The 24,002-nt window shown below is 43.6% G+C and overlaps 1 protein-coding gene across 2 annotated transcripts; it reads left to right on the top strand.

The window, feature by feature from the left end:
* Positions 1-1,872: 1,872 nt before the first annotated feature.
* Positions 1,873-23,054, top strand: LOC117415080 (nuclear pore complex protein Nup107-like). Of its 2 annotated transcripts, none has more exons than XM_059027668.1 (28): positions 1,873-2,015; positions 3,438-3,523; positions 4,313-4,408; positions 4,906-5,012; positions 5,466-5,598; positions 6,128-6,231; positions 6,437-6,564; positions 8,225-8,273; positions 8,554-8,625; positions 9,030-9,118; positions 9,369-9,447; positions 9,903-10,016; positions 10,548-10,638; positions 12,176-12,252; positions 12,822-12,881; positions 13,892-14,037; positions 16,551-16,599; positions 16,982-17,051; positions 17,435-17,553; positions 17,978-18,016; positions 18,165-18,315; positions 19,027-19,133; positions 19,545-19,647; positions 20,548-20,708; positions 21,431-21,556; positions 21,965-22,078; positions 22,396-22,563; positions 22,815-23,054. In XM_059027668.1, exons 1-28 carry the CDS (start codon positions 2,002-2,004, stop codon positions 22,920-22,922), a joined length of 2,760 nt encoding a protein of 919 aa, XP_058883651.1. In that variant the 5' UTR covers positions 1,873-2,001; the 3' UTR covers positions 22,923-23,054. The 2 variants fall into 2 exon arrangements, with proteins under 2 accessions (XP_058883651.1, XP_058883650.1); XM_059027667.1 differs by lacking the exon at positions 1,873-2,015 and adding an exon at positions 2,024-2,213.
* Positions 23,055-24,002: the final 948 nt, after the last annotated feature.

Here is a 24,002-nt window from a genome sequence, read left to right as displayed (position 1 = left end):
ACTTCTTGAAAGTGGAGCAGCTATAACTAGAAAAGACACGGAAGCTTGGGTTCTTTTTTAAACATGGAAATCTCTCATAGATCACTTTGCTATATAAAACACATAATCTATTATATATTTCCCTATTGCTAATGTATATATACAGTGCATAACTGTTTGGATTCGGTTGTTTAGCATAATTATTGTTCATACTTACTGAAAAAGGGACAATTCATAACATGTGCATGGATCCCTTTTCTTTTTAATGTAATCAGATTCAAATCCTGAAAGCGCATTCTGTTTTGGGTAGCTCTGGATAATGGTGATTTGCAATATTGCAGAAGAGCTTTTCTTCTCTTTATAATTCCTATGGTAATGAAGTGTTTTTTTGGTTTTTCATGCAAAACAGATGCAGTGCTGTACTGCATTCCCAGATACACGTATTGCAGCAGGATAATTAGCTCCTGTTTGAGCACCAATCAGCATGTGAAAAGAATCATGTATATGCATACTGATCTGTTTATACAACCACCAGCTTTGAGATTTAACATCTGGATCCTGTCAGTAGGTGGCAGTATCTACATTACAAAAGCATACCAGGTGATTTAAAGGTGTAGTGCCCTGTATAGATTAACAGCTGGTTTCACAGACCCCGATTAACACGAAATGATCATAATCATCTGGGTGAAACCAGACATTAAAAACTGTGTTTACAGGCTGTACTAATTTTAAGCATCGTATTGCTCCCATGTTGAAAATAACAACTATATAGGCCATTTACAATGTTATGAGTATAATAAAAACAAAAACAAACAAACAAAATAATAATAATTTCAGAAAAATGACAAGCACATTTTTACATTTTTCTTTCTGAGCTGCAACCAAACCTGAAAATGTCCTTTATACCCGCTAACTGCTCGGGGTTGATGTAGGAGAACGGCTGTGTGACTCACATACAGCGTGATATTGTAACGGCAAGCTGGTTTTCATAGGGGAAGGGAGTGGCCGGTTTTTGCCTGTCGTTGCTAAAACGTGATACAGAACCAATTACAATCCCATCCTTTAAAACAATAGGCCTACTAGAGTAAGTACACCCCGAACCACTATATATGAAATTATTTAAATGAATCTTAACAGACTGTAAATCATATCCCAATGTAATGCATACAAAGAAATACCAATTTAAAAAATAGAAGTGTCCCACCCTGCTGAGAATCTGGTTACCAGCTAGAGATGGGAGCTGCAACTAATAATTACTGTCCAGACAGCCAGCCTATAAAATACCTGAAATGGATTACAGCAACAATTCACTTTAAAACTCCAGTGTTTAACCAGCTCCTCAACCGGCACCAAGACTCCTGAACCAGGTTACACCAGTGCTGGACTTTCCATAAAGGTATTGAGAAATGTAATTAGGAACACTGAGGAGTGTTTTCAAAGTGATCTATCTATCTATCTATCTATCTATATATATTGCATGGATTTGTTTCACACTTCCTGGTCTTGGTCTGCACCCACATCGTTATGAGGGCTAAAACCACGACTTTGCATCGTGAGAGGCGGCATGCTAGTAAGTTCTTTATTTGAGGGAATCGTTCCTTATTTGAAGAGCATCAAGCCAAAAACCATGTGTACATGCATATGTTTTTCAACCGCCAGATGGCGCTCTCCGCCTGGCCAAGACTGCGAACAGCGCATACCATCTTCAATGGTGATTTGTTTGTTTCAGCTGCAGCTCTTTAGTAAAATGCCTTAGAGTTGAATTTCGATGTCATCGATCGATCTTTCTAGTCTTGTGCATTTATATATATATATATATATATATATATATATATATATATATATATATATATATATATATATATATATAATGGGTATGCATGCGGGTCTGGTCAGCGTAAGGTTCAGATCTGTGTTACTTAGTGCTCTTAAGCCTCTTATCGACTGTGTCTGAGTTCGATAGGAGTGGTCTAGCCGAGCGGGAATAGGTGAATGAAACTTTACTGAAGTTCTGAAAGCAGAATGAACATGGAGCGGTAAGACCCTGCAACGGTTTTTTTTGTTGTTATTATAAGTGTTGCTGTGCTTATGGGTTTATTTACTGTGTTACCAGTGAATGGGTTTGGCTCGTTGTCTATTGTCGGAGAACATGTGGTTTGGATCAGTGCAGTTGTAGAGGCCTCCCTGCATATAATTGCACGCTGTCTTTTAAATGAGTATCTCAGTGTAAAAAAGTATGTGTACTCTACAGCGGTTATATAATTCAATTCCACAAACGTCCTTTCTGCGCACAAAATCGTTGTTCAGTTAGTAGTACAGCCTTACTCTGTACTTGTTTAGGAAATGGTACTAGCAGCTCTGTATTGTGGGTACTACTGAATAGGACAGTAGTAATACTGGCACCAAGGCAGCCGATCGTGCTGCAGACAGTCGCTGCACAACACAAATACTTAATATAACTACCCATTCACTAAAATGAAAGGCCAATGAAATAGAATGTAACTTCAGTCCTGGCGTGAAACAACTGGCAGCAGTCTTAATGGGTTGCTGCTGTCTCCTGTTTGTATTTCACAGGTGTGATGAGTTGCTGTCTCCTGTTTGTATTTCACAGGTGTGATGAGTTGCTGTCTCCTGTTTGTATTTCACAGGTGTGATGAGTTGCTGTCTCCTGTTTGTATTTCACAGTGTGATGAGTTGCTGTCTCCTGTTTGTATTTCACAGGTGTGATGAGTTGCTGTCTCCTGTTTGTGTTTCACAGGTGTGATGAGTTGCTGTCTCCTGTTTGTATTTCACAGGTGTGACGAGTTGCTGTCTCCTGTTTGTATTTCACAGGTGTGATGAGTTGCTGTCTCCTGTTTGTGTTTCACAGGTGTGATGAGTTGCTGTCTCCTGTTTGTATTTCACAGTGTGATGAGTTGCTGTCTCCTGTTTGTGTTTCACAGGTGTGATGAGTTGCTGTCTCCTGTTTGTATTTCACAGTGTGATGAGTTGCTGTCTCCTGTTTGTATTTCACAGGTGTGATGAGTTGCTGTCTCCTGTTTGTATTTCACAGGTGTGATGAGTTGCTGTCTCCTGTTTGTGTTTCACAGGTGTGATGAGTTGCTGTCTCCTGTTTGTGTTTCACAGGTGTGATGAGTTGCTGTCTCCTGTTTGTATTTCACAGGTGTGATGAGTTGCTGTCTCCTGTTTGTATTTCACAGGTGTGATGAGTTGCTGTCTCCTGTTTGTGTTTCACAGGTGTGATGAGTTGCTGTCTCCTGTTTGTATTTCACAGGTGTGATGAGTTGCTGTCTCCTGTTTGTATTTCACAGGTGTGATGAGTTGCTGTCTCCTGTTTGTATTTCACAGGTGTGATGAGTTGCTGTCTCCTGTTTGTATTTCACAGGTGTGATGAGTTGCTGTCTCCTGTTTGTATTTCACAGTGTGATGAGTTGCTGTCTCCTGTTTGTATTTCACAGGTGTGATGAGTTGCTGTCTCCTGTCGTTAGGGACACAGAGGTCACCAGAGCAGCCCGAAGAAGAAGTACCAATAAGAAGGTCTTCTGTATCCTTTACTGGGTCTGGAAATCTGAAGCTGTGGACAAATCACACACACACACACACACACACACACACACCAGGGATGGAAATAGGACCCCATTGCATAGCAGTTTGATCCATTCCTGGTTTTACTATGCGTTTTAATAAGACACACCTTATTTCCATGCCTACACACTAAATTCCCAGCTTCCCTACAGTTTTTCATTCCCTTTCTTGGCACTAAAATAATCTTATTGTTGAAAACTAATAATGAAAAAAACATGACTTGTGATTGCTGTGTGTTTTCCACACATCCTGTCGGTTGTTTTCCCGCAGGTTCTGAAACTGACGGCCATACAGACACTGAGCTTTGATTGCCCTAGGTCTCTAGAGCTGAGTGCAGGGATGGAAATAAGTCTCCTATTGCACAGCAGTTTGATCCATTACTGGTTTTACTATGAGTTTAAGCACACACCTGAGCTTGTTACCTCTACAATGTGGCTAATCAAGCTGATAGTAAAACCAGGAATGGGTGAAACTGCTATGCAATAGGAGTTGTAGTTCCATCCCTGCAATGTATTCAAATATTCAAACAAACGCTGCCTGAAATGACCAAGTTTGCCAGCAGTATTGAACCTAACTTATTTTCTAAATGTAATATTTCTCTATTGTAAACCAGACAGAGATCTCATTCTATGGTGATGGTCATGTGGTGGGGGAATAAAGCACCCAGCTCATTCCTGTCGGCACAGTAGTTGATCGATGCTGTTACTGTGCCTCGAGACCTTGTTGTATTTCTTGACTCCTAGTCCAGTTCCCTCCTCGCCATGCGAAGTCTCCGGCGCATCCACAACCCCTGCCAGGCCGCAGCTACTGAACCGAACTCCAGGCTCACTTCTCAAACACTCCTGTATGTACAGCCATTCAACCTGACAGCAAACAGGGACCTTTTACTGCCATTTACAGCATGCACACATTTCTGGGGTTGTGAGCATGGAACTCTAGACAATAGCGACATGTGCTTGAAGTTATTTTCTTGATTTGTAGTGATTTTTGTTGCAAGTACATTCTGTGATAGACGTGTACGTACAGTGCAAGTAGTTAATGTGCTTTGAAGTGATATCCAAAGCTGTCATTCAAATGCATGCTTATAAATATGAGCAATATTGTATTCTATTTACACTGTGAAATGTACATTGGTTAATGAACTGGAAACAGTTATTATAAATGTCTAAATATTTCAATAACAAAAGCAATGGCACTTTACAAACTGGTTAAATGGCTCCTGCTGGACTGTTTCCAGTATAGATTCAAGTTTTGTTTAATAGCTCTTCAGTTAATGGTTTTTAACTGGTTATATTCGAGCTGACCGTCTCTGCTGGTTCTCTCTCTCTCTCTCTCTTTCAGTTACCCCTCTTATTAAGAGGCACCCTGATGTATCGGCTATTCTGTCAACGGGAGGGAAGTCTCCTCGATACTCTCAGACACCAGCTCGCCTTGGAAACCTGTCTACGGTACGCAAGACTAATACCAGCTGTATTAACAGCAGTGCCTCCTGAGCAGCGCTCTCAACAGCAGTGCAGTCTCTGAGGGAATGTTCAACACTGTAAGCACGCCAGTCTGCGCGGAGAGACCCAGTCTACTTCACGTTATAAAAATGATACAATACCAGGTTTGCTGAGGTGAAATGAACAGCACATATCCCACGCAGTCACTGGCAGTAAAGGGATCGCATTTGAGGCGTGTCTGAATTGGTGAGATGGCTTGCTTGTGTCGAAATCCTTTGGATAAATCTGTAGAGGATTATTTATTCAGGGATACCTCCAGCTAGTAAGCAGGTGATCTGAATAAAGGCAAAAAAACCAAAAAAACAGGCAACACCCTCCAGCATCACAGGTTTTTAATATCTTGGTAAGTGTGTCGTGGTAGTGACTTATTATTTAAAAATGGTCTTTCCCTGGGTGCAGAATCTGGATGACAGCGACTGGACCAATACGCTGTACCTGTCCCCCCAGCAGAGCGGCCTGGTGGACTCCAGCTTCACTGAGGACGTCACCATGAGTGCAGTGATGCTGAAAGAGGATGACCCTGGGGAGGCTGGTGAGTCCTCCTTCCACATGCTTCCTTATTGCCTTTGCTGTATTTACACCCCTGCTTTTATGTGGCAGCGGTGTTCCTAATGCAGGAGTACAGTATGTGCCAATAATAGCCTGTGTTGTGCAAAAGAATCTGCAGCGACACCTACAACAGAGGGTGTAGTGCATAAGCAGGGATGGAAATAACACTCCTGTTGCATTCTGTTTACTAGGAGCTTGATTAGCCCCAGTCTATAGGTTACAAGCACAGGGGTGTTTCATGAAATTCCTAGTAAAACTAGGAGTGGATCAAACTGCTCAGCAGTGGGAGTCGTATTTCTGTCCCTGCTACGTTTGGGCGCATATGTCATGGTTTACAGTATATCTGCAGTAGATCATTGCTTCATCCATTGTAATTAAAGTTGCTGAGGACCTTTAGCACAGGTTGGCTTTAAGTCTGTTTTTATGAATTGAATAAAGATGCATGCAGTTAAAGAAGCCATCGACCGTGTTGAATTACTCATTCGTTCCCCTGCTTTTTCTGTCCATTTCAGCTTCCTTCAGCATGTTTCCTGAATTCTTACAGTCTTATCTGAGGCATTCCTCCAGTGCGATCTTTGATCTGATAGAAGAGTACGAGACAATCTGTGAAGAACAGGTACAGAGACGGGCCCATCGGGGATTACTGTGTGTGCGTCTGTCGAAGGTCAAGACAATATGAACCATAAGGTTAAGGATATCAAAAAATAGATCCTTTATGATGATTGGATCATCAGTGTTAGAACCAGTCAACCACTACTGTGCCAAGTTTCTCTTTTCAAGGCATTTTGTAAGACTTTCTTTTAACAATGGGTTTGTTTTAGGTGGGCATGCTGAAAAAAATCGTTACGAGAGCGACGCCAGGGCAACAGAAATTCTCCCAAACCGCCAGCATGCTGTGGTTGCTACAGCAGGAAATGGTGACATGGAGGCTGCTAACTTCACTGTACAGGTCTGTCTATCTACTGTGACATCACATGAATGAACATTACATAAAAAACATTTCAGAGAGAAAACATGTTGTTTTCTTCCGCATTAGATGACTCTTGGTGTTCATGATATTCTTATCTGTTGAGGTGCTGTGTTGAGTTCACCTTGAGCTGAAAGGGTTAGTTAGTGTTTACAACAGATGCATTACTTTGCTGTGCATTTTTCAACATCACAGCAACTGTTTTTGATATTTATATTCACACAGCCTAGGGGATGAAACCAAACGTATTTTACTAATTAATACCAGCCTTCATCAGGACAGACCTCTCCTGTCCTTCTCTGAAACCTGTCTGTATCCAAATTAATACCAGCCTTCATCAGGACAGACCTCTCCTGTCCCTCTCTGAAACCTGTCTGTATCCAAATTAATACCAGCCTTCATCAGGACAGACCTCTCCTGTCCTTCTCTGAAACCTGTCTGTATCCAAATTAATACCAGCCTTCATCAGGACAGACCTCTCCTGTCCCTCTCTGAAACCTGTCTGTATCCAAATTAATACCAGCCTTCATCAGGACAGACCTCTCCTGTCCTTCTCTGAAACCTGTCTGTATCCAAATTAATACCAGCCTTCATCAGGACAGACCTCTCCTGTCCTTCTCTGAAACCTGTCTGTATCCAAATTAATACCAGCCTTCATCAGGACAGACCTCTCCTGTCCCTCTCTGAAACCTGTCTGTATCCAAATTAATACCAGCCTTCATCAGGACAGACCTCTCCTGTCCCTCTCTGAAACCTGTCTGTATCCAAATTAATACCAGCCTTCATCAGGACAGACCTCTCCTGTCCCTCTCTGAAACCTGTCTGTATCCAAATTAATACCAGCCTTCATCAGGACAGACCTCTCCTGTCCTTCTCTGAAACCTGTCTGTATCCAAATTAATACCAGCCTTCATCAGGACAGACCTCTCCTGTCCCTCTCTGAAACCTGTCTGTATCCAAATTAATACCAGCCTTCATCAGGACAGACCTCTCCTGTCCCTCTCTGAAACCTGTCTGTATCCAAATTAATACCAGCCTTCATCAGGACAGACCTCTCCTGTCCTTCTCTGAAACCTGTCTGTATCCAAATTAATACCAGCCTTCATCAGGACAGACCTCTCCTGTCCCTCTCTGAAACCTGTCTGTATCCAAATTAATACCAGCCTTCATCAGGACAGACCTCTCCTGTCCCTCTCTGAAACCTGTCTGTATCCAAATTAATACCAGCCTTCATCAGGACAGACCTCTCCTGTCCCTCTCTGAAACCTGTCTGTGTCCAAATCCGCGCAACAAAGCTGGTGCTCACATCACATGGCTGTGGTGGGAACGGGGGGTGGAATTTGTGAATAATGTTGGGTTTCATTCTCCTGCTGGTTTACCTAGGATGTGTGAACAAAAAATAAGAAAATGACTGGGATTTTTATTCAATAAAATATAACTCTGTGATACACAGGACACCGGTAAAGTTTTGCATTTGTTGTGAACAATGCAGGGTGTTCTGTAACTAATCTAATCTAATAAGCCTAGTGGTGATAGTTTGCTGTAATATAACTTTCAATGTATGTATATTTAAGGACATGTCCATTTATTACTTGAAACATGCCTGAGCTGAATTACATTAGGCTCCTGATTTCTCTTCCAGGGACAGAATCCAGTCTGCTCTCGAAGATGACGTAATGATTGATGCTGCTGTAAGTCAACCCAAAAGCCTTTCATTGCAACTCTTGCTTATACTTGCCTGGGCATGTCAGCTGTCCATCTCCTCACAAGGGAATCAACAGCCAATGAAGGAAGGAAGGAATGTGTGTGCACAGAACATGTAGCTGTTGTAGCAGGATACTGGAGTGTATGTGTAGTGCGTCGCTGCACCTGGGATACTGTTAACCTAAGAAGGGAGTGTTAGGAAGTGCTGTTCATATGTGTGAATTATTGTTATTGTTTATTGATTGTTGCATTTGGTTTTGGTTTTAGGCACCAAGTGAGAGTGAAAAGGTGATCGTGGAAAATCTGTTTCAAAGAGACTCTCTGGTTCGTCAGAGCCAGGTAGTGATTGTATTCAATCTAATGGTATACTATATGCATGTGTAGTATTAGTAGTGAAGGCAGTCCCAAACTGAGGTTAACCAGTTTATGAACAGCAGAAGCAGCAGTCTAAATAAAGCTACAGGTCATTATAAGAAAATGTTTCCAATACCCTGGTAAAATAAAATGAGCTTCTCTGTACATCAGGAAAATCATCAAATTATAAAAATGAAAGTGCATGCATTACTATCCTGTTAGCACCACCTGTCTGTCACTCTGTGACAGTGCATGCATAACTTTGCATGTGACAATAACTCCCTGTTTGAATTAGTATGGCTCTCTGTTCACTCCTACCCACACTGCCAGGGTGATGTAGGAGGGCTGGCTTGCTTCAGTTGCATTTATTATTATTTCTTTTTTTGCAGATTGTTGTAGACTGGCTGGAAACCATCGCCAAAGATGAAATCGGGGATTTTTCTGATAACATCGAGTTCTATGCCAAATCGGTCTATTGGTAAATAACCTTTGCTACAATTGCGTATGTAAAATTATTTTCAGCAGCTTTGAATGTGAACTGTATGTCCTGAACAGTCTCTGTGCACCCTGGGTTTCAGATACTAAATCAGTCATTGCAACTCTCCTGCGTGTGTTTTATTGCAGGGAGAATACGCTGCACACTCATTGCAACTCTCCTGCGTGTGTTTTATTGCAGGGAGAATACGCTGCACACTCATTGCAACTCTCCTGCGTTTGTTTTATTGCAGGGAGAATACGCTGCACACCCTGAAGCAGAGAAGAACCCCGTCGCACGCAGGGTTCAGCCGCCCGCTGGTCACTGAACTGGTATCAATTCAGAAAGACATCTGCTTTATTGTACCCTTTCCTAGATTCAATCGAAAGGCTTGACACTAATGTTTTAATGTTCAAAATACAGATTATATGCCATTTATTTTGTATAGTATCCATTCTGAACTATACATGTAGCAAACTGCTATTTCCAATTAGTATTTGCAACATTTTCACTGTTCTCTTTATCTTTGTGCTGACAGTCTTGTGTAACCTGCCATTTGTTCCTGAGTTTTCCTTACATGGGCTCAATTACATGGTTCCAGCCTCACTTTATAGAATAAATAATATCAAGCAGCGAAGATCATAAAAGCATCTTAAGCCCACCAATAAGGACCAGTGAGAATGCTGTTGCAAATAAGAGATGAGAACATTTGCACAAGTCTTCTCCAGTGGGAATAGCCCTGCATGCTGTCTCCAGTGGATACAGGCTGAGCTGTGTTTGTATGCAGGACCCCGATGCTCCGGTCAGGCAGAAGCTGCCTCTGGCTGATCTGGACAGGGAGGACGATATCAGGATGCTCAAATACCTCTTCACCCTCATCCGAGCCGGCATGACAGAGGAGGTGAGTGCAGCTCTCATCTGAGCCGCTCCAGGGCTTCCTGTGGGCGAAAACACTTGACCATCTTGGACAAGGTGCCTTTAGTCAGGGTCCAGCAATGCAGCTGTTCAGCATCAATTCACTGACTGTTTGTAGATGATAAGCCATCAGTACTTTAATATACAAAGCCACTTGCTTTCTTCTCAAGGAAACACTGACTCCCTACTCTCACTGATTCCTTGCACTTCGCTTGTCATTCAAAAGTAATCTTTACAAGTTACACATGGCTGCCTGATCAGTGGGACTTTCTGGGGGGAATCTGTGTTAAAAATGACTAGGATTCATGCAAGTACTGGGTTTTTTTGTCTCGCCTTGGTGAATGAGGTCAGACCTGGTTTGAATAACTGTCAAATTGATTATTATTTAGTTTGCTTATTCACTGTTCGAATACCCTTTGAAGTAGAACTTCTGCAATGTTCAATATTCTCCAACTGGTTAGCATTGACATGGCTTCAATAAAATTGCAGCTATCTGACACATTTGCTCTATTTGAAGGCTCAGCGTCTTTGTAAGCGCTGTGGTCAAGCTTGGAGAGCAGCGACACTGGAGGGGTGGAAGCTATACCATGACCCAAACATCAGCGGAGGTGAATATGTGTTGTAGTTCACTATTTCAGTGATCGAGTGTATGAAATGTGTGAATTATGACAAGATTTGTTTTTTGTTTTTTGATGTTTTAAATGACGAGGGTCTATAATGAGAATTTTGCCAACGAGTATTAAATATTTACATGGAAGTTTATAAATGAGTAAAATTGAACATATGAACATAAGAACATAAAGTTTACAAACGAGAGGAGGCCATTCAGCCCATCTTGCTCATTTGGTTGTTAGTAGCTTATTGATCCCAGAATCTCATCAAGCAGCTTCTTGAAGGATCCCAGGGTGTCAGCTTCAACAACATTACTGGGGAGTTGGTTCCAGACTCCCACGATTCTCTGTGTAAAAAAGTGCCTCCTATTTTCTGTTCTGAATGCCCCTTTATCTAATCTCCATTCGTGACCCCTGGTCTTTATTTCTTTTTTCAGGTCAAAAAAGTCCTCCGGGTTGACATTGTCTGTACCTTTTAGGATTTTGAATGTTTGAATCAGATCGCCGCGTAGTCTTCTTTTAGACTAATTATTTTAGCCTGTCTGCATACGACATGCCTTTTAAACCAGGAATAATTCTGGTCGCTCTTCTTTGCACTCCTTCTAGAGCAGCAATATCCTTTTTGTAGCGAGGTGACCAGAACTGAACACAATATTCTAGATGAGGTCTTACTAATGCATTATAAAGTTTTAACATTACTTCCCTTGATTTTAAATTCAACATTTTTCACTATATAGCCGAGTATCTTGTTGGCCTTTTTTATAGCTTCCCAACATTGTCTAGATGAAGACGTTTCTGAGTCAACATAAACTCCTAGGTTCTTTTCATACATTCCTTCTTCAATTTCAGTATCTCCCATATGGTATTTATAATGCACATTTTTATTGCCTGCGTGCAGTACCTTGCACTTTTCTCTATTAAAATTCATTTGCCATATATCTGCCCAGTTCTGAATGCTGTCTAGATCATTTTGAATGACCTTTGCTGCTGCAAGTGTTTGCTACTCCTCCCATTTTTGTGTCGTCTGCAAATTTAACAAGTTTGCTTACTATACCAGAATCTAAGTCATTAATGTAGATTAGGAATAGCAGAGTGGGCCTACATAGGATTTAATACGCATGGAAACTATTAGAATGCAGTAATACAAGTTCTGCAAATTCACCCCGATGGTAGTTTCATTAAAGGTGAAACTACCATAGTAAATATTACATTTTTTGCCGTCACATGTAGGTGAAATACTCATCTTTTAGACCCTAGTCCTTTAACCCCTTAAGGTAGAAAGAATTGAATGGCTGTTCAAACCGTTTCTACTTAAAATACATTTGAGAGTGACTCGAGTATCGCGAGGAGGAATCTGACAATGTGGATGAGCAGATCCAACGTGTCAGTAAATTGTAAATCCTGTTTTGTTCACCTCGTTGCAAAAGTAAGGAAGTTAGCACCATTTTTATTTGTGGGACACATATGTACTTTTTTAAAGTGTTCAACAAAGACTGTAAGGCGTGTAAGAGCCTCTGTTTGCATGTCATTGCAGGGGTGGAGCTGCAGCCCGTGGAGGGGAACCCTCATCGCTGTGTTTGGAAAACCTGTTGTTGGAGGATGGCGGAGGATGTAAGAGACACTGGGCCATCTTTTCAAAGCGTTTACTCGAATCTTTAAACTACTATTTTTTTTAACAACAACAATGTTAATGTTACCGAATGAGAAGCAAACAACCTGACAGCGCTATTACCTAGTTGTTTTGGGTCTGGCTTTGTCATATTATTATTATTATTATTATTATTATTATTCATATTATTATTATTCATATTATTATTATTATTATTATTATTATTATTATTATGTTGTTTTTCTCCATTCCAAAAAATAGGAGTTAATTCAAGTGGAGTAAACGCTTTGGAAATATAGTCCTTTTATTTGGTCTTGTTCAGAGAATCACAGTGTTAAAAACAATCTAATCTAGTAGATGGTACAGTTTTAAAGATGGCTTTAAAACATGAATAATAATAACAAAGAATCTTCTTAACTATTTGAGTATTGCATTTTATTTCTAGAGAATTGTAATTGTATTTTATTGTCTAGGTTGTTGTATGTATTTTTTTGCACTTACATTTCCTAAGCTGTGGTGATGAGCATTGTTTTAAAAGCATTTCTGCGTTTAATACATGTTCGTATTGCAGGAGCAGTTCAACCGGTATGAACGAGCCATCTACGCAGCCCTCAGCGGAAATCTTAAACAGGTATTACTGACACATCACAATTCTGTTACTCATTTTATTTCATGTCTTAGTTGGGCATATTGATTATTTCAGTGATCTAGCCCTTGTTAACACGTCGGGATGGAAATAAGACTCCCATTGCATAGCAGTTTCACTACAGTTTCACATTTCAGGTTTCACTACAAGCCTGATTAGCCACAGTGAATAGGTAACAAGCTCATGTGCATCTGATTAAACTCATAGTAAAACCAGGAATGGATCAAACTACTGTGCAATGGGGGTCTTATTTCCATCCCAGGTGTTTAATTTAACAGAGCAGAGGGAGCTGGTTCTCGCAGAGGCAGGTGTTTAACAGAGCAGAGGGAGCTGGTTCTCACAAGGCAGGTGTTTAACAGAGCAGAGGGAGCTGGTTCTCACAGAGGCAGGTGTTTAACAGAGCAGAGGGAGCTGGTTCTCACAGAGGCAGGTGTTTAACAGAGCAGAGGGAGCTGGTTCTCACAGAGGCAGGTGTTTAACAGAGCAGAGGGAGCTGGTTCTCACAGAGGCAGGTGTTTAACAGAGCAGAGGGAGCTGGTTCTCACAGAGGCAGGTGTTTAACAGAGCAGAGGGAGCTGGTTCTCACAGAGGCAGGTGTTTAACAGAGCAGAGGGAGCTGGTTCTCACAGGGCAGGTGTTTAACAGAGCAGAGGGAGCTGGTTCTCACAGGGCAGGTGTTTAACAGAGCAGAGGGAGCTGGTTCTCACAGAGGCAGGTGTTTAACAGAGCAGAGAGAGCTGGTTCTCACAAGGCAGGTGTTTAACAGAGCAGAGAGAGCTGGTTCTCACAAGGCAGGTGTTTAACAGAGCAGAGGGAGCTGGTTCTCACAGAGGCAGGTGTTTAACAGAGCAGAGGGAGCTGGTTCTCACAGAGGCAGGTGTTTAACAGAGCAGAGGGAGCTGGTTCTCACAGAGGCAGGTGTTTAATTTAACAGAGCAGAGGGAGCTGGTTCTCACAAGGCAGGTGTTTGAATGTTCTCTCTTGCTCTGGTACAGCTGCTCCCAGTGTGTGACTCATGGGAGGACACGGTGTGGGCGTACTTCCGGGTGCTGGTGGACACGCTGGTGGAGCAGGAGATCTGCTCCTCGGGAACCGCGCTGCATCAGCTGGAGGAGCTGCCCCGAGAGTACCTGGAAGCAAAGTGAGTGAGTGAGCCGTAGGGCAGGGAAGCAAAGTGAGTGAGTGAGCCGCAGGGCAGGGAAGCAAAGTGAGTGAGCTGCAGGGCAGGGAAGCAAAGTGAGTGAGTGAGCCGCAGGGCAGGGAAGCAAAGCGAGTGAGTGAGTGAGCCGCAGGGCAGGGAAGCAAAGTGAGTGAGTGAGCTGCAGGGCAGGGAAGCAAAGTGAGTGAGTGAGTGAGCCGCAGGGCAGGGAAGCAAAGTGAGTGAGTGAGCCGCAGGGTAGGGAAGCAAAGTGAGTGAGTGAGCCGCAGGGTAGGGAAGCAAAGTGAGTGAGTGAGCTGCAGGGCAGGGAAGCAAAGTGAGTGAGTGAGTGAGCCGCAGGGTAGGGAAGCAAAGTGAGTGAGTGAGCCGCAGGGTAGGGAAGCAAAGTGAGTGAGTGAGCCGCAGGGTAGGGAAGCAAAGTGAGTGAGTGAGCTGCAGGGCAGGGAAGCAAAGTGAGTGAGTGAGTGAGCCGCAGGGCAGGGAAGCAAAGCGAGTGAGTGAGTGAGCCGCAGGGCAGGGAAGCAAAGTGAGTGAGTGAGCCGCAGGGTAGGGGAGCAAAGTGAGTGAGTGAGCCGCAGGGTAGGGAAGCAAAGTGAGTGAGTGAGCCGCAGGGCAGGGAAGCAAAGTGAGTGAGTGAGTGAGCCGCAGGGCAGGGAAGCAAAGTGAGTGAGTGAGTGAGCCGCAGGGCAGGGAAGCAAAGTGAGTGAGTGAGCCGCAGGGTAGGGAAGCAAAGTGAGTGAGTGAGCCGCAGGGCAGGGAAGCAAAGTGAGTGAGTGAGTGAGCCGCAGGGCAGGGAAGCAAAGTGAGTGAGTGAGCCGCAGGGTAGGGAAGCAAAGTGAGTGAGTGAGCCGCAGGGTAGGGAAGCAAAGTGAGTGAGTGAGCCGCAGGGTAGGGAAGCAAAGTGAGTGAGTGAGTGAGCCGCAGGGCAGGGAAGCAAAGTGAGTGAGTGAGCCGCAGGGTAGGGAAGCAAAGTGAGTGAGTGAGTGAGCCGCAGGGCAGGGAAGCAAAGTGAGTGAGTGAGTGAGCCGCAGGGCAGGGAAGCAAAGTGAGTGAGTGAGCCGCAGGGCAGGGAAGCAAAGCGAGTGAGTGAGTGAGCCGCAGGGCAGGGAAGCAAAGTGAGTGAGTGAGCCGCAGGGCAGGGAAGCAAAGTGAGTGAGTGAGCCGCAGGGTAGGGAAGCAAAGTGAGTGAGTGAGCCGCAGGGTAGGGAAGCAAAGTGAGTGAGTGAGTGAGCCGCAGGGTAGGGAAGCAAAGTGAGTGAGTGAGCCGCAGGGTAGGGAAGCAAAGTGAGTGAGTGAGCCGCAGGGCAGGGAAGCAAAGTGAGTGAGTGAGCCGCAGGGTAGGGAAGCAAAGTGAGTGAGTGAGCCGCAGGGCAGGGAAGCAAAGCGAGTGAGTGAGCCGCAGGGCAGGGAAGCAAAGTGAGTGAGTGAGCCGCAGGGCAGGGAAGCAAAGTGAGTGAGTGAGCCGCAGGGTAGGGAAGCAAAGTGAGTGAGTGAGTGAGCCGCAGGGTAGGGAAGCAAAGCGAGTGAGTGAGTGAGCCGCAGGGCAGGGAAGCAAAGTGAGTGAGTGAGTGAGCCGCAGGGCAGGGAAGCAAAGTGAGTGAGTGAGCCGCAGGGTAGGGAAGCAAAGTGAGTGAGTGAGCCGCAGGGCAGGGAAGCAAAGCGAGTGAGTGAGCCGCAGGGCAGGGAAGCAAAGTGAGTGAGTGAGCCGCAGGGCAGGGAAGCAAAGTGAGTGAGTGAGCCGCAGGGTAGGGAAGCAAAGTGAGTGAGTGAGCCGCAGGGTAGGGAAGCAAAGTGAGTGAGTGAGTGAGCCGCAGGGTAGGGAAGCAAAGTGAGTGAGTGAGCCGCAGGGTAGGGAAGCAAAGTGAGTGAGTGAGCCGCAGGGCAGGGAAGCAAAGTGAGTGAGTGAGCCGCAGGGTAGGGAAGCAAAGTGAGTGAGTGAGCCGCAGGGCAGGGAAGCAAAGCGAGTGAGTGAGCCGCAGGGTAGGGAAGCAAAGCGAGTGAGTGAGCCGCAGGGCAGGGAAGCAAAGTGAGTGAGTGAGCCGCAGGGTAGGGAAGCAAAGCGAGTGAGTGAGTGAGCTGCAGGGCAGGGAAGCAAAGTGAGTGAGTGAGTGAGCCGCAGGGCAGGGAAGCAAAGTGAGTGAGTGAGCCGCAGGGTAGGGAAGCAAAGCGAGTGAGTGAGTGAGCCGCAGGGCAGGGAAGCAAAGCGAGTGAGTGAGCCGCAGGGCAGGGAAGCAAAGTGAGTGAGTGAGCCGCAGGGTAGGGAAGCAAAGTGAGTGAGTGAGCCGCAGGGCACAACTAACAGTCATCCTTTGTTTTCTATTATTCTTTTATAATTTTTTTTTTTATTAGTTTTATTTCCTTAGCGAAGACTTCCTTTGACATTATAGCTTTGCAAAGTTTTCAGTCAGTTGTTTGTGTATGTGTGTGTCTGTTTAAGAGATTACTTCCAACAAAGACCCTTGAATAACTAGTCCTGCTCGTGTTTTTCTTTTTAGTTGGACACTGGAAAGGGTATTTGAAGAACTAAAAGCAACAGAGAAAAAGGTACGTGTTGATTTCTAAAGGTTTTTAAAGGTATACTTAAAATGATCGTGTTGCTAAACAGATTAGCAAGACGACAGTAAAACAAGTACACAGTATTTATTTTTATTTTTAGTTTGTTTGTTTGCCGCAAATATGATTTACTGTATGGTTTTTTATATAAGAGGTAATGTCATCCTTAACGTGCAGTCTTACTGAATTCCTAATGCTGTTGTTGGTGTCTGATTTAGAAAAATACTACAATCATTGCAAAAAAAACAACCTGGGCCAAGATTTGTGCCCCCCCCCCCCCCCCCACCAAAAAAAAAATAACATGTTGTAAACTGTATCATCTGACTTGAGATAACTGACACTGATCTTCAATTTAACATCCTGTTTTATTAAGAGGGTATTGGAGGAAACAACGGAGCATTACCACGTCATTCAAAAATTCATCATCCTGGGAGATCTCGATGGTAAGGAAAGACGTTTGCTGCCAGGATATACATTTAGCATTTAGGTATTTATTTATTTGTTAGCTTCATATGCCAAGAAAGGAAGAAAGAAAACAAGCCGTGGTGGTGGTTGTTTTTTTAATAGGGTTAGGGTTAGGGTTAGGGTTAGGGTTAGGGTTAGGGTTAGGGTTAGGGTTAGGGGAGGTGATACAAGAGCCAAGTAGGGCTGTGTTTGCATCCCAGCACAGAGCCTGGTGCTCCGTCCTATTGAGATGAGGTGTTGCATTTTAGCTGTGAAATCATGCAGTAGATAAAGTGTTTCCGGACATGTGTGCCGCGGAAGATGAGTTTTACCAGCTCTTCTCATTCTCTGGCATTGTGTGATTTTGTTTGTTGTGCTTTAGGTTTGATGGAGGAGTTCAGTGACTGGCTGTCCCATGGAAAGCCTGCCCTCCCCTCTCACCTGCTGCGCTTCATGACTCACCTGATCCTGTTCTTCCGCAGTCTGGGGATGCAGACCAAGGTGGGCGGAGCGTGCATGTTAGGTCCTTCTGTTGCAGATCAAGGTGGGCGGAGCATGCAAGTTAGGTCCTTCTGCTGCAGATCAAGGTGGGCGGAGCATGCATGTTAGGTCCTTCTGATGCAGATCAAGGTGGGCGGAGCATGCATGTTAGGTCCTTCTGTTGCAGATCAAGGTGGGCGGAGCGTGCATGTTAGGTCCTTCTGATGCAGATCAAGGTGGGTGGAGCGTGCATGTAAGATCCTTCTGATGCAGATCAAGGTGGGCGGAGCATGCATGTTAGGTCCTTCTGTTGCCCATGCTTATTGCATAGGTGCCTTTAAACACCCGTCTAAAGGGTTGATGTTGAGGGAGGGAGGCTAGATGCATAAAAAAAAAAATAATAATAATATCTGTTAAACATAATTTAATTGTGTTTCTTTTACAGGAGGAGGTTTCTGTGGACATTCTGAAGACCTATATCCAGGTATCTTCTTTGGAAATACATTCCTGTGTTTAAACACAGTTTCAGCTTGTCTTGTTATTCATGGGTCCTGGTTGACAGGAATCGGTCATTATACCGTGGCACCATCACCCTTGTGCTGTAGCAATAGATGATCTTTTTTTTTCTGTAGGTTTTGGTAAACAAGAAGCACACAGACCTGATTGCCTTTTATGTGAGCCACTTGCCTGCAGACATGGCGATCGCTCAGTACTCTGAGTTTCTGGAGTGTGTCACAGAGACCGATCAACGGAAACACTGTCTGGAACTGGCCAAGGAAGCAGGTAAGAAGCCGCCTCAAAACAACCTCTGAGGGTTTCAATTGGAGCATGATCGCTGCTTTACACAGCGGCGAAATATCAACACTGCCGTTCTTTATCATTTGGATTTTAGTGATGATAATACCAAGTATCGTATTCCATCGAATTTAAGACACAGCCCAAATTTCCCACCCTCAATTTGAGGAAAAAAATAAAACATCAAATAAAGATGCATTTAATAAGATACAACACATATAAGACCAATTTATACAAAGGAACACTCATCTATTAGGCATGTTGGTAATGCATATTGTATATTGGTAAATGAACATGCCTGTAACAACAGCGACTCTCTCCTAGTCCTCCTCATCTGAGTTGGAAGAGTCCTCTTTATCACTTGACATCTCCCAGACAATGAGTCTGGGAGATGTCAAGTGAAAATGGCTGCCTGTATGTCATGGAGGATTCATGATCGGACAGTAACGTTTTTGATTTGTAAAACACGCGTCACTAAACTCAAATTTAAGACGTAGGACATGTTTGAGAAGAATAATTTGGTTTAAAAAGTGCTTCATAAATTCAAAGGAATACGGTAATTAAACAAGACCTAACCTAAGCTGTACATGGGGACCCTAGTGTTAACACATTGAATTATTGTATAAAATTTAGTAACACCAGTGGCTGAAGTACAGTAACTTTAGCCAGTATGTTTTGTTTGCTTGTTCCCATGTACAGGGCTAGATGTTGCTGCAGTAACAAAAACGGTGGTGGAGAATATCCGCAAGAGAGATGCGGACGACTTTTCTCATCACGACCTGGCTCTGGATAGTGGCACCTCCGAGGTACAGTACGAGTGGATCAGCGCTAGATATGTGTATTACACAGGGTGTTCAGTACAAGACCTGCCTGCGGTTTAAAACTGCAAGGGGGCTAGACAAGAGAATTATTATCACTTATTTTATAGTAGGTTGGATTTTCTTTTTTTTTTTTTTTTTTAATCTTTTTCTGACAGATGCTCTTCCAAACGTTGCTAACACATCGTAAGATATTCTCTGGTTTTGCAGACCCCAAATTAGCACTGTCCTGGACTGCCTAATGTAACCCCGCAGTAGGAAGGATGGTCCGAGACTAGTGCTCTTCAAGGTCTATGGAACCAGCCCAAATGTTCCAAAATACCTCCTGCAAAGTTGATCATTTAGGGCAGGCAGTGGTTGAGAGAGATGTGTAAATCTGTGTGGTGGTGTTGTTTCCAGGAGGACCTTCGGAAGATCGATGTGATTGACTGGCTGGTGTTCGACCCCTCCCAGAGGGCTGAGGCGCTGAAGCAGAGCAACGCCATCATGAGGAAGTTCTTGGGTGAGTTCTGATTGAGACTCGGACTCAGGAGTGTGGCTGAGGGGCAGGGGGGTCTGGCTGTCTCTCTCCACTTCTCTGTGAACCTGGCCAGGACCTGTTCACCACTGGGAAATTAAGTTGATTTCTCTTTCTAAAAAGCACACCTGGGGGTCAGTTGTAATAACAATCATAATTACAGCAGCGTTGTTTGCTGAAATTACAATTACAGTGATATTTAGTTCAATTACAGTTATGCTGCAGTAATTACAATTATAATTGGTTATACTAAAAAGTTACATAAACTGCTCACATCAACAGATTGACTCTGTTTATTCTAAATAACCAAGCAATAATCGCAGGTACAAATATAGACACATACCATGTAATTCATTTTTTCAAACAAATGGGGTCACCAAAAAGGTTTTGAAAATAAGAGAATAATGATTGCTCAGTGTAAAAACAAAACATGGAAATGTGAATGATTAAGCTTGGAAAGGTGTGTAATTGAACTGGAATTGATCAATTATATGGGATAACTATTACGCGGGTGTACCAAGGTTCAGCTACAATTACAATTACATTGTAACTGCAATTCATTACGAATTACACAATTACAAATGGAACTGACTTCAGGTCTGCTAAAATGTAATTTGTATTGGTGGTTATTTTGTACTATTCACTTATTTGTGCTTGTAAAATCACTAAAAACATTTCTGAATGCTGTGGTTGTGTTTTGTAATTATTATGAGTCAAGGATCAGACAGACTGATGTAAAACACTACTGTGTTAAGTACAACTCCACTTGAGCTGGAGTGAGCTAGCAGCGAGACGACTGGGGTTCCCTAAAGGGATCACACTGGGTAAACAGAGTGGCAGTTTTTCAAAGACACTTCTTTATCTGCTGTATTTTTCCTTGTAAAGGTTCTAAGAAGCATGAAGCAGCCAAGGAGGTCTTCGCCAAGATCCCAGAGGACTCCATGCGAGAAATTTACAAGCAGTGGGAGGCGCAAGGAATGGACATCCCTCTGCCTGCTGAGGACCAGAATGCCATTCGAGAGCACCTGTGTATCCGAGCCTACCTGGTGAGCAGCTCGTGTCTGAGGAGTTCATTACCTGCGACAGGGAGAGAGTGCAGGGCTTCACAAACACGCCACAGTTTTAAATGCAGAAGAACACAAGAAAATGTACCAACAAGCTCGTAGGGCCCGTTGGTGTTCGTCTGGTTCTTAGTAACTGGTTGATCTCAAAACTTTGTCAAGTCAGGTCTTAAAGGACCTCAATAATTCAGCAGCAGCAACTTGGCTAGGTAACCCATTGCATACCCTCAGCACTCTCTCTGTAAAAAAAAAAAAAAAAAAAAAAAAAAAGTTTCTCCTACCTTATGTCTTCAGCTTAAACAATTGAGATGAAACATACCATGGCACAAGTTATTGAGTGTGTTCTAGAATCTGGTTTTATATAGATAATTATATGGAGGCACCCTGTTTGTCTGTCTAAGTACTGTATGTCAGAGTTTATTTATATCTAAAGAAGTGCTTATACAGTAATGCTGAAACATTCTTTTGCACAACTTACTTCTTGTTTATCATGTCCATGTCTGGTGTATGTAGGTCTTCGTGATTTACTTTGTCATGATGTTATTACTGGCTCTTGAACACTGTATTTACAGACATGGGGATGGATGGTTGTCACTGACACGCCTCTTTATTGGTGGACTCTGTGTTTCTGTATTTTGAGTGATGTTCTGGTGACAGGTATGGGAGTCCTGATTTGATTCTGTTCATGTCCTGTGTTGTTGCTCCAGGAGGCCCATGAAGCTTTCAACGAGTGGTTCAAGCACATGAACAGCCCTCCCCAGAAGCCCACCCTCTCCTCCCAGGCCAAGTTCACAGAGACTGTGGCGCACGAGATGAAGGAGAAGGAATACGAGGTCAGTGCATTTTCTGGGCACAGCGGGAATTGCAGTTCTGTACTTTAAAAATGATGGGGTACATGAGTTTGAATGACATCAAGGGTTCCCTTTCCTCTTGCCACGGCCATATGTTTTAAGTGCTCAATTGACACAGTATTATCTGGAAATTCTATGGTATGAAATATTAGCTCAGCCGGACAGCCCAGTGTATCTGTCTGTCCGTAGCCGGCAGCTCACTGACCTCTGTTGTCACCTCCTGGGTCCAAAGAGGTGAACAACTTGGCCTTTTTTTTTTTTTTTTTTGGACATTGCAAAAAAAATAAATAAATAAATAAATAAAAATAAATAAATGTAAAATAAATGATTGTGCATATCAGTGATTGAATTCTAGTCCTGTTGTGTTTTACGTGAAAATCTCCTCCACAGCTGGACTGTAGGAACTGGAAAGGGCGTTTGGAAGCGCTGACCGACGACGTCAGAGACCGGATCTACAACGTGCTGCTGTTTGTTGACGGAGGCTGGATGGTGGATGTCAGAGAGGTGAGGCTGCCTGGCCGGACCTGTCTGGAGGGTGTAGTACAGTACAGTACAGTACATACACACGTGGCTGGTTTGGGTAGTGTATTTCAAAACAGGGTGCAGTTTGGTTTGTGTGAAAGCATATTGAATTTGAATGCTCCAAACAAACCGAGTACCTGACTAGTCCGGACAGGGACTGTTTTACAAGGTCATCGCTAAGGGTTGTGAGGTCAGATAAGAGCAAAGGGGGTCACACTCTGCTGCAGCTAATCGCATGGGTTCCTTTGGTGTTGAGCCGCTGCAGGAAGATGACAGTTTCTTTCCTGTGTTGTGTGCAGGACGCGGAGGCGGACCCTGAGCGCTCCCATCAGATGACCCTGCTGCGGAGGCTGTGTCTGCCCATGATGGCTTTCCTGCTGCACAGCGTCCTGCACAACACTGAGCAGCACCAGGAGTGTCTCCGGCTCGCCGACATCGTCTCCTCCGAGCAGCAGAAGCTCTACCAGGTAAATACGAAGCGTTTCCACACATACGTAACGTACGCCCCCCCGCTGCCAATCATATTGGTGCTTTGCATGGCAAAACCCAGCAGCGCTATACAGTGCTATAACATCCTATCAAAAGCAGAAACCACCTGCACCCTGCTGCTCATTGCAGTTGCATGGGGAGAGCATGTGTTGACTGCCATACTGTACACTCACAAGCAGATTGACATGGAAATTCAACGCATGCTGCTGCTGCTGCTTCCTCTTTCCAGGTGTTTTCAAAGGAAGAGCTGAGGAAGTTTCTGCGGAAGCTGAGGGAATCTTCACTCCTGCTGCTGGATAAAGACCTGGATCCACTGGGATATGAAATTCAGTCTTAGTTTAGTTTTTTTTCTTAACTTTGTTTTTGTACTGCATAGCAGATGACAATGTAAAGCATCTGTCAAAACTAATTTTGTGTTTAATAAAGGCTCATCATTGGGGGGAAAAAAAAGTGTGTGTGTGGTTTTCTTTATCCAGCCCTGTATCCCAGTGAATCAGATATTCTTATTTTTGTATATAGAAAATCTATATGCAAAAAAAACATTGCCAAATCTATGTGGAGCCTTTAGGACGGGACCTTTCTCCTTTATCATTTTGATGTTGATATTTTGTTTAGTTTTCCTTCCACCACACAATAAACTCACTTGCTGTGCAGCAGGGAATAGGGCTTTCCCCAGCTCAGGTGGATTCCTAATATTTGCTGGACAGGAAGTGCATTTACAGAGTGGTGGAAGGATAAACCCTTTAGCAAAGTGTTAAGGGACATGTACGAATGTGGGTTGTGCTAAGAGAGAAATACAGAAACAATAACGCAGGCAGCCCTCCTTGCCCTGCAGCCGTGGCACTGGAGTGCTGAAGCTAAAGAAACGATTCCATGCTTGTTAAAACAATACGTTTTTCAGTAAAATGTGTTATCGGTATTACAGGAGTACATTTTAGAGGGGTGGGAGGATACTTGGATTTCCATTGCTATTTCTGAACATAATTTTATAATTCTGAAAAAATCATACATTTTTGTTCAAGTACCAAATCTATGAAGGTCTAGTGTTGTTCCTGAACAAAACAAAGTACCAACTTTATTTTGGACTTGTCCTGGATAGCAATACATAATCAGAAAAAAAAATGATCAAAATCATGTGTATTGACCTGTAAATTAAATGTAATCTTTACAATCTGAAGGCCAGTCTCTTCCATATTGGCCACTCGCATTCCATCCGCATCATCAACAGAACGTTCATCAGTGAGCATTCCGTCAGGGATGGAGCTCTATCATGTCTGAAAAATGGCTTTGCATATGCAATACCAGAACACACAGTGAGCCCCAGCCCTAACCCTAACTCATGTCATCCTTGGGCAGCCCTGTTTGTGTACTTCTAACTATGCATTTTACATAGCGGCATCAAAGTAAGCAATAAGTC

The sequence above is a fragment of the Acipenser ruthenus genome, chromosome 7, assembly GCF_902713425.1.
Source record: "Acipenser ruthenus chromosome 7, fAciRut3.2 maternal haplotype, whole genome shotgun sequence".
Taxonomy (NCBI): Eukaryota; Metazoa; Chordata; class Actinopteri; order Acipenseriformes; family Acipenseridae; genus Acipenser; species Acipenser ruthenus.
This window is presented reverse-complemented; position numbering and strand designations above follow the sequence as displayed.